The following is a 10,014-nucleotide window of genomic DNA, read 5'->3' as shown; positions in this document are numbered from 1 at the left end:
ACAACAATATCCGAGATAAATTATAACGACCGTTGCAAGCAAAACAATATTCAACAAGGATTAGAATTTTCACAATTGTAACGAGAGGTCATAGATTAAAAATACTTAACAGATACCAACCACATGAAAATATATATGAAGAATATTTTTAATCCTTAGCATTTATTTGGAATGAAATAAATAGGAAACTATTGCCATATGTCATATATTTGTATATAGCCTATATAAAGTACAGTACTTACACGCTTGGTCGACGGAACGAAATGTGACCGCGTCTTAGTATCGCTGCGTAACAAAGATGCTTTAAAGATATTGAGATAATAGTGCATTCAATTAATTACCTATTATATGAATTACCCTAAAATTACAGCGTACGTATCTTGTACAAATAAAAATGTTGCGTATGTCGCAGTAAGTCTTTGAGATTCAACAACTTGGATATTGTTTGATCGATATATTTTATGTTTACATATATACATATTATCCACCAGCACAACTAGGAGATCTTATAAGCCTATAACTATCAAATCATTGTTGATCACGTGATTAAAACAAAAAGAAAAAATAATAATGTATTTATAATAATATTCAATCAATATATACCTATGAGACATTCTTCATGGCATTGCAACACATCAATCTTTACAATTTTTGACTGTCTGTCTGTCGGTTTGTTACGGCTATTCTCTGGAATGGCTGGACCGATTTTCACCGGACTTTCACTGGCAGATGACTGATATAATGAGGAGTAACTTAGGCTACAATTTTTAAAAATTCTATACATATATGTATATTAGTAAATATTTGAACTCGAATATTATTTTAGTTTAAGTTATAATAATATTTCTTATGTGTTAGTATGTAAGTATTTTGTCACATATATCCTTTAAAGAATAAGTGATATATGCTCCATAATTGATTAATACAGAAGTTATGAATTCGTAGTGACTTTAATGAAATTGTAATATAGTTAGATGACGTTATAATATAAAACAAAACTATAGCTCTAATTACCTGTAAGAAAAGCTCTATTTACGTCTTTCGAACCCTCAAATTGGGACTTAAACTTAAAAAGAAAAAGGTTGTAATAAGAATTATATATACCACCGTGAGATAGCCAAAATAAATTATCAGAAAAAATATAATTATTAATACAAATTATATATATTATTTTTTAAATATATACAACAACACTAACGTGTTTTAATTATTTATTCTTTGATGCGTAGCACCTATTAATATTTCAGGCATCTTGCGCAAACTGTAGTCATAAGAACGAAAGGAACCGTTTCAGTGTTTTCATAAAAAATACTTCGAATATGAGTTCAATACGATCGTGCGTGGTTTTGTTAGTGTTACTAGTGCAGTTTCAATCAATTATTTCAAAGGTTTCGTATTAAATTAATTTAATTAAATATTTATTAAAAAAAATGGAACGTTACTAGTCTTATACGCGAGGCCTTCAATGCTCTGATATTTTAGTCAATTCATGACTCAGGGTATTTACTGTACACATAATATGTATCCTTATGTAATGTTTTCGAATTTACAATACTTCGTCGTTCTAAGAATCGTTTTAAAACTGTAGTGCCTGGTGTCCTGGGTTCAAAGCCCGGGACGTATAGGATTTTTCTCTTACGTGATTAAATCTTATGTTCACGAGCACACGTGTTCACTTATCTCCTGAACAGTTAGTCTCTCTTAAGAAATAACGAGATTGACTGAAGACTGACTGTCTTCACTGATAGTCTATAAAGAATTATAAAAAAAATTGAACTAAACATTTATAGTTAGGTTGACAAAAAGGTTAACCTTTTTGTCAACCTAACTATAAATGTTTTTTAAAATTAAAATTAACCTTGATGAATTTTTGTTGCCAGCAGAGAATTTTTGTTGTCGTCAACTGTTTCTTGTAACGCACTATAAGATAGCGAATAAAATCAACATATCTCGTCACTTAAAAGACAAATATTAAAATAAAAAATAATATTAAGAATTGAACTATCGACCTCCTAATTGAAAATAATAATAAACAAGAGGTTAACCGTTAGACTTATTATTATTAATAATTAATTTAGCACGTGCGCGTACACGTGTACCTTATAATGTATGTACCTAGTGTAATATTAATTTATTTTCTTGGTGGTAGGGCTTTGTGCAAGCCCGTCTGGGTAGGTACAACCCTCTCATCAGTTATTCTACCGCCAAATAACAGTACTCAGTATTGTTGTGTGAAGTTTGAAGGGTGAGTGAGCCAGTGTAACTACAGGCACAAGGGACATAATATCTTAGTTCCCAAGGTTGGTGGCACATTGACGATGTAAAGAATAGTTAATATTTCTTACGGCGTCATTTTCTATGGGTGATGGTGACCACTTATCATCAGGTGGCCCATATGCTCGTCCGCCAACCTATAATTTTAGTTTGACTGGCCTAGATTGATTTCACAGATAAGTTTTAGTGTAGATTTGTAATTTTTACTACTTAATATTATTATTAAATTAAAAATTTCGATATAAAATTAATGTTAAATCTATTTAATTCCAGCCCTTTTTCTTTAATTTAATATGCGACTTCATCTGTGATGATGACGATAACACATCATCCACCACGACTAGTTCAAGTACAGAAGATGACTATTTCGACTTCTGTGACTGCACTCCCACCACGCGCCGCCCCAACAACAATCGTCGTCAACCTTTCGCCCCATCACAATTCAACATAAGATTACGTAAGTACATATTTACCATAGTAACGATAACATAGGGCTGCAACAATTGCTTAAATCATCACCTTCCTGCTCTTATTGTATTCATTTTAATTGTATAAATTTTGACATAGGCATTTTATAATATAAAACAAAGTCGCTTACCGCTGTCTGTCCCTATGTATGCTTAGAACTTTATAATTACGCAACGGATTTTGATGCGGTTTTCCTAAATAGATCAAGTGATTCGAGAGGATACTGAAAAAGAAAAGAAGTTTCCAATGTGATGACGTAAATAATCACATTATGTAGTATATTTAGTATCTATCAGTATTGCACTTGTGCGAAACCAGGGCGGGTTGCTAGTTTTATATAATATACTTATACTAGATAGTAATTGAATCATATAAAAAAGATAAACGTTTGTTAGATATTATTATAGCGTTTTAACCGTTATAACTTATAGGCAATCGCCTATAAATCTATAGGCTTTTACTGAACTTAATTATTTTGGTAATGAATAGGTACTATTTTCTAGCAACGTAACAAGGAGTTGACAATGAATCATTGCCTCTTAGTTGCCAACTGCAGTAGAAACCGTTAATTCGATGTATCATGAATTTTAATAAATTTTCACTTAGTCAGGAGCAACACGAAACCATAAAATGTATAATGTATTATATATTATGTTGGTTTCTGTTGTTTGCGTTAATTATTTTTACATATATTAATGAAATTGTTGTTGCCCGTGGCTTCGCTCGTTTTAGAGGTTGGTTGTCAGTCTCAGAGTTCCTTTCCCACTATCCCATATCCCATATTAGTATAGATTTAATTATAGTTTATCTTGATGAGTGAGATGAGATGGCCCAGTGGTTAGAACGCGTGAATCTTAACCGATGATTTCGGGTACAAACCCAGGGAAGCACCACTACATATATGTATACTTATGTGCTTAATTTGTGTTTATAATTCATCTCGTGATCGGCGGTGAAGGAAAACATAGTGAGGAAACCTGCATGTGACAAATTTCATAGAAATTGTGCCACATGTGTACTCCACCAACTCGCATTGGAACAGCGTGGTGGAATATGTTCCAAACCCTCTCCTTAATGGAAGAGGAGTCCTTATCCCAGCAGTGGGAAATTTATAGGCTGTTACTTTGTAGTTTATCTTAAAGTAAATAAACTAACAATATTTGGATATATATTTATCTAAATATAACAGATTTTTTTTTATAACTTATAATAAATACTAGCTGAGCCCGCGACATCGTGCTTGTTTAAATTTAACAAAAAAAAGTTATCGAAAAATGATAAAATGTTATGTATACATACATATGCCTTTAAGAAAACACGGTTATTTTAATCTTACTAACATGCACTCCAATTTTATTGTATGAAAAATGTAGTTAAAAACAGTTCGTTTCAAGGTCATAAGACTCGGTCACAAGGTCCCAAGTTCCCGTGTCCAGCTAAAACGCTTTCTGTGAAAGATTTCTCAATGAGAGCACGAAGTTGGGAATTGGTAACGAGCCAATCTTTTGCCTAAAGACGCATGTAAATTGATGCTGCGAGCTCACTCTTCAGTTTCATTCCCACGAGAGTGAGGGAATAGTTTGTTTCCCTTACGCAAACAGTCTAAAATCAAAGCTTTTCATTTTAATCGTGGTCGCCGTGATGTCAGGAGACAAAAGTCCGAAAGCCCTTAGACATAGGTATTTTGCCTGACTGTCATAATCCAGCCAAATCAGACTTGGTAATTAAATAATCTTCAGATCCAATGTACTGTAATCTTTTCATCGATAGTATTTGGGTCTTGTCACACAAAAACTCACTTTGATAATACATTTGTTGCAACTAATAAGAAGAATGAACTAAGTCATTTAATAAGAAAATGTTATATATTGCAAATTGTCATTTTTTTTTCTTCCTTTAAATGAAATACTTTATTCAAGTACGCTCATTGTTATCATGTTATACTTAAAACCATCTAATATTGATCCCACGCTCCCTTTGTCATGTATATTAACTTATTTCGTATTGATTTTAACATAGTGAACATAGCACCATTGTTATACATTTCTATAAGATTAAAATGAACAGTGAAACACTTACAATTACGAAGTAGAAAACAATCAAGAAATGTACATGCTTTTTTCCTTATTTGTATTCATTGTCTCCTCAAACTATTGTTTCTGTATTCGTAAAACAAAGCCTAGGTAGGATGGCAACAATAGTATGTAATAATAGGAACATACGTATATATAAAACCTGACTTGTCCTATAGATTATTATAAGACCTTTTTACATTTATTTGGGTCTAACTCTCATGATTGGACAATGTATTTTTTTTTAAATTCTTTCTGTTTTACTTAAATTGGTCTATGACGCAATATTCGACCAATCAACGTTAAGATTAAGGTCTGTGTTAATCTGACTTTAAATATCGTTTCAAAAACTGAAGATTAGTCCTAGCACTGGTCAGCAAATAATCTAAATGATCTGTTGAGTTTATTTGTAGAGACAAATAACATTCAAATAAGGCAGATAATCCAAAACTCAAATTAACTTTTAAGCAATAAACATTTATTAACATAATAATTAATAACATTAAATGCTTAAAAAATGTGACCTAAAACTAGTTACTGTATAAATCTTGACCGCGTGAAATGGTGGCAAGAATGCTAGCAGCATTTCCCCGTTAAATCGCAATTCCGATCCTCTGGGCAAAAAACGAATCAGCCCTCCTGTCACCAGTGGAGGCAATGAGGCGAGGTGTTGTACTTTTAAGTTGATACTATCTATCAGATGCCATTTCTATTTATTCGAATGTTTCCAATTAAAGCAAGCGTCATACAGGATGTACAGATTTTACCTCCTTAGTATTCGACTAAAGATAGCGCCGAATAAAAAGGCCGCAGAACTTGAGGCTCTGGAATTAAACTCCAGGTCTTATGATTAATAAGCTATTGGTTTTTTTTATAATAAATGTTTTGTTATTATTCCCTAGTAAATCTACCTCCTCGTCGATTATTTCTGGAAGCTATTGTATAAACATTATGTATACACAATTTGCAATTTTAAATTGTAGGACCCAGCTGATTAAAATATACTTTTATTAATTAAAACTGTATACAATCAGGATTTTTATATGAGTATTTACATATCAAAATTACAAAAACAATTGCAATGGTTAATTTTTGATTTTCGCAATCGAAAGAATAGCAATCTCTTCACCGTGGAATATCAATTGCGATTCTCTGAGAAATATCTTAATGATTTTTTTTTCTGATATTTTCATTTCCGACCACTGTTTATTTTATATTTATTTTTCAGCACCTTCAAATGGAATGAACCTCAGCATGATCAACACGAACGGTATATGGTCATTCGGCTTGGATGCTCTTCAAAATGGACAAGCACCAAATTTCGCGAATGGTCCCACTACACTCGCGCCAACAACCGCTGCCGGTGGTACCACCGCTGCAGGAACAACCGCCGCCGCTACCACTGCTAAAAAATAAATAAGTTTTTGTCTGTATGTACTGCAATACTTTATATAGCTGGGCTGACTGAGTTACGCATATAAAAAAAATAAAGTTTGTTTTTGTACGTTTAAAAATGCATTTCGCAAAAGTATCTCCTCATCTTTACAATATCTGAATGCGGAATATGTTTATTTCCTTTTTTTTCAATTTACCGTAAACCCTATAAAAATATTTCTTCAATGTTTACTATCTTTAAGTCTATCAATCCAAAGAAAATTATTCAAATTTACTTGAATGCTGTATAGTATAGTATAGTACTCTATGAAAATAAATAAAATGCAATTGTTATAACATCTGTTTGCTTATAAAATCCAAAAGAGTTGATAAATTCACATTAATACAACTATTGTTTCCTTTACTTAATGTTCTTTGACTAAATAAGATACACAGTTATTCTTAAAGAGCGGGCATTATCGTTAAGAAGATGCACGCATCAATTTTTAATCGCCCGTCATTTTTTTTACACAAGCGAACTTATGCTTTTACGTCTGTTAATGATTGATTAATCATTATTAATTATGTTATTGTTAAGTATAAACATGTAAAAACTTGTTTTGTTGTGCTAGTATTTTAAATATAGAATGATAATATAACGATACTTCTTTTATTACAAGTTAAATATCCATATATAATAATACCACTCACTCATCAGTTATTCTACCGCCAAACAACAGTACTCAGTATTGTTGTGTTCCGGTTTGAAGGGTGAGTGAGCCAGTGTATTTACAGGCACAAGGGACATAATATCTTAGTTCCCAAGATTAGTGGCGGATTGACGATTTAAGGAATAGTTAATATTTCTTACAACGTCGATGTCTATGGGTAATGGTGACCACTCCCCATCAGGTGGCGATGAACGATGAACGAACGTCTTACAAATTCCATTAACATACACTCCATATAATCGTTTATAAATCGACCGATGTGTAATTATATGCAATTATGTAAGTAATTAAGGTATGGGCATAGTGAAAGCCTGTGAGGAATCAGGAACTTGCGCAATTACAAATAACAATAAGGACGCGTACACATTAACGTTAAAAAACTAGTACAATATTAGTATTGCTTAAAGGAAATAGTTTAAAAAGGAAGTTGTAATACATTATAATTATTATTCGAAGCTATTTTAAATGGTTCGTACTGAAATATACAAATATATTGTGCAATTGACGTTAATATGCATATTGACTTGTTGACTGTTGCAAATCTAATCGAATTTTATTTTGTTTACAAAAATTATTTCATAAGTGTGATGTAAGAAATGATTAACAGAAATGAATAGTTAATATATCTTGAACCAAGTGTCTATTGTCGCTGGAGACCACTTAGATGGTGGACCTTTTAGTTTAAAAAAGTACATCTCCTTATTCTTAAAGTTATTAATTTCGGGATATTTACCATGTTTTTTATTTTTGTTCGGTGGAGCTCGATATTTCGACATTATCTACGAATGTCTTGTTTACGAAACAAAAATAAAAAGCATGGTAAATATCCCGAAATGAATAACTTTAATAATAAAAATAACCATGTTAATTTAAAATCACTTTATTCGTCTTACATAAAATATAGAGTGTAAGTCTATATTATTTTTGGAGTTGACTTATATCTCTTTTGTTTTTTTACGTACTAGATAACAGCCAGGTGAATGAGTCAAGACGAATGTTAATACGATTTAAAGGCTCGAAATACGCAAGTAACTGGTACCTCCTGTGTGGTCTGCACTCACTATGAACGTCATGAAAAAGAAATTGATTCCTAAATATGATAACGATATCACTAGCATATTATTACGTCATTACTGTATAACAGTCAGTCCATTTAATTATTAATTTAAAGGTAAAAAAAATCAAATCCAAAAAATACTTTATTAGGCAGGCTCTTTTGAATTGTCATTTAACAAACTATATTAAGTGAAGCGCTCTTTGATGATCAACGCTCAGTGGAGCTTGGTGGAGCGAATTTTAACAGGTAAGATTATGTTTTAATAACATGAGCAATTAATATTTACAGTCTGATGTTGTTACTTTTAAATTAGGTAGTTGTGAAAATGTATAGAAAACGCCTTAGCTTTCATAACATAATCTTAGATGGCTGAGTGATTAGAAAGGTGAATCTCAAATGAAAATCACGGGTTCAATGCCACCGTAACACTACCAACCCATGTACTTAATTTGTCTTTTTAAATCATGCGCTCGTTGGTGAAAGAAAACATTGTTAAGAAACTTGTTTATGTCAAATGATCAAGTGCTACGTTTTGTGTATGCACTAATTCACATTTGAGCATCATAACTTAATACCTCAAGCTCCAAGTCTTCTTATAAGGCACGGAGGCCTTAACCCAGCAGTGGAACATATGCAGCCAGTTACTATTTTCATGACATTCTATTGAGAAGAGTTTGGTTTATCTTCTGTAGCTTGACTTTCCTAAGAGTATATTTATATCACATAGGCCATTCGTTCAACTGCAGTGTTTAGAGGTATTCTGTAAGTTTAAACTCGAATCTCACCGGAGAACACGAACTTGAAATGTTGTTTACAGTTGTTTACATACGGTTTGATTTGTGACATAAACTATAGTAATCATAAAGTCTGTAGAAAACATATCAAAATGACATATCGTATCGACCGTAAATATAGTTGATATTGTCATTTCACAAGTGAGAAACGAAGTGAATTCTTACAGAATAGCATAACTTATTTTGTAGTAAGTATTTGTATACGAAAAAGCTAATAACATTTGATTTGATTGGTATTTCGATAACATCCAAGAAGTTAAATAATTAATAACACAATAATACTAAAAGCAAATGACTCATGAGCTATTAAATGTTCGTCGCAACATTCAGATGATAAAAAGATGATTTATAAGTAATAAATCCCGAAGGAGCATTTACAGTATAATATAATCACGTATATTTAAACATAATTTATTGAACCGAGTAACCTTTTATGTTGTTCGATGTATTTTTTACAATTAATAATCTAAATATGTCCTAATAAAAATAAAATATCCATTAACGACCTATCGTAACCTTATATGTGTAATAAAACTTTAAAAGAAATGTCTGTTCGTTACATTTTTTTTTTCATGATCTTATCTCTCGCTATTTTTGTCGTGCGATTAAAAGTTTGATCAATTTGTAATAAATACTGTTGCCTGTTTGATAGCGCGTTACTGCTTCTTTTGGACGATTTGTAATGAAAGACTGCAGTCATATAACATATAATGTGATTAGAATTATGTATATGTTATGGGATTCACCTGAATATTAACAAAAGCATTTGTCGTTCAGACATCCTACCTCTATTTAAGAAAATATTCTCAGAGCTCCATTTTGTACGGAACGGTCTACGAATTATTAAAGGAAATTTTAAGATAGAAATGCTATACAAAAATATATCTACACTTTTTTATTCATTTACTGAGTTGAGATTTTTTTTTTATTATTTACGGAATGTTTGTAATACAATTTTAATGACAATGTCCTTAGTTTGAACAATTTGCATTTGTCATATATTTGTATATATATTCAATAACCAAAAAAATCTACAAGATAGTCTTAATGAAGTCTATCAGACCTGTCAATCAAATTAAATACTTTTTGTCGCTGAGCCGATTAGAAAGCAACCCATAAAACTTATCTCATGATAATATTGATATGGTTTACTTGATATTACAATACGCAATCTACGAAAGCCGGCCTGGAGTTAAGCTTCATGACGTTTGCATCATAATAAAATAATAATGAAACACGATAAT

General features: G+C 31.5%; 1 protein-coding gene across 1 annotated transcript; it reads left to right on the top strand.

Annotated features, from left to right (window-relative positions):
• The first annotated feature begins 1,256 nt into the window (after positions 1-1,256).
• Positions 1,257-6,234, top strand: LOC124535461. The gene is made up of 3 exons (XM_047111689.1): positions 1,257-1,388; positions 2,548-2,731; positions 6,043-6,234. Exons 1-3 carry the CDS (start codon positions 1,320-1,322, stop codon positions 6,228-6,230), a joined length of 441 nt encoding a protein of 146 aa, XP_046967645.1. The 5' UTR covers positions 1,257-1,319; the 3' UTR covers positions 6,231-6,234.
• Positions 6,235-10,014: the final 3,780 nt, after the last annotated feature.

The sequence above is a fragment of the Vanessa cardui genome, chromosome 14, assembly GCF_905220365.1.
Source record: "Vanessa cardui chromosome 14, ilVanCard2.1, whole genome shotgun sequence".
NCBI classification, from domain to species: Eukaryota; Metazoa; Arthropoda; class Insecta; order Lepidoptera; family Nymphalidae; genus Vanessa; species Vanessa cardui.
Note: the sequence above shows the minus strand (reverse complement) of the source record. Positions and strands in the feature narration are given on the sequence as shown.

Bases quoted from the DNA above. Each gene is read 5' to 3' on its own strand.
- LOC124535461 (XM_047111689.1), top strand. From the start codon at position 1,320: ATGAGTTCAATACGATCGTGCGTGGTTTTGTTAGTGTTACTAGTGCAG. The intron at 1,389-2,547 runs GTTTCGTATTAA...ATTTAATTCCAG, and splicing joins TTCAATCAATTATTTCAAAG to CCCTTTTTCTTTAATTTAAT. The intron at 2,732-6,042 runs GTAAGTACATAT...TTTATTTTTCAG, and splicing joins ACAATTCAACATAAGATTAC to CACCTTCAAATGGAATGAAC.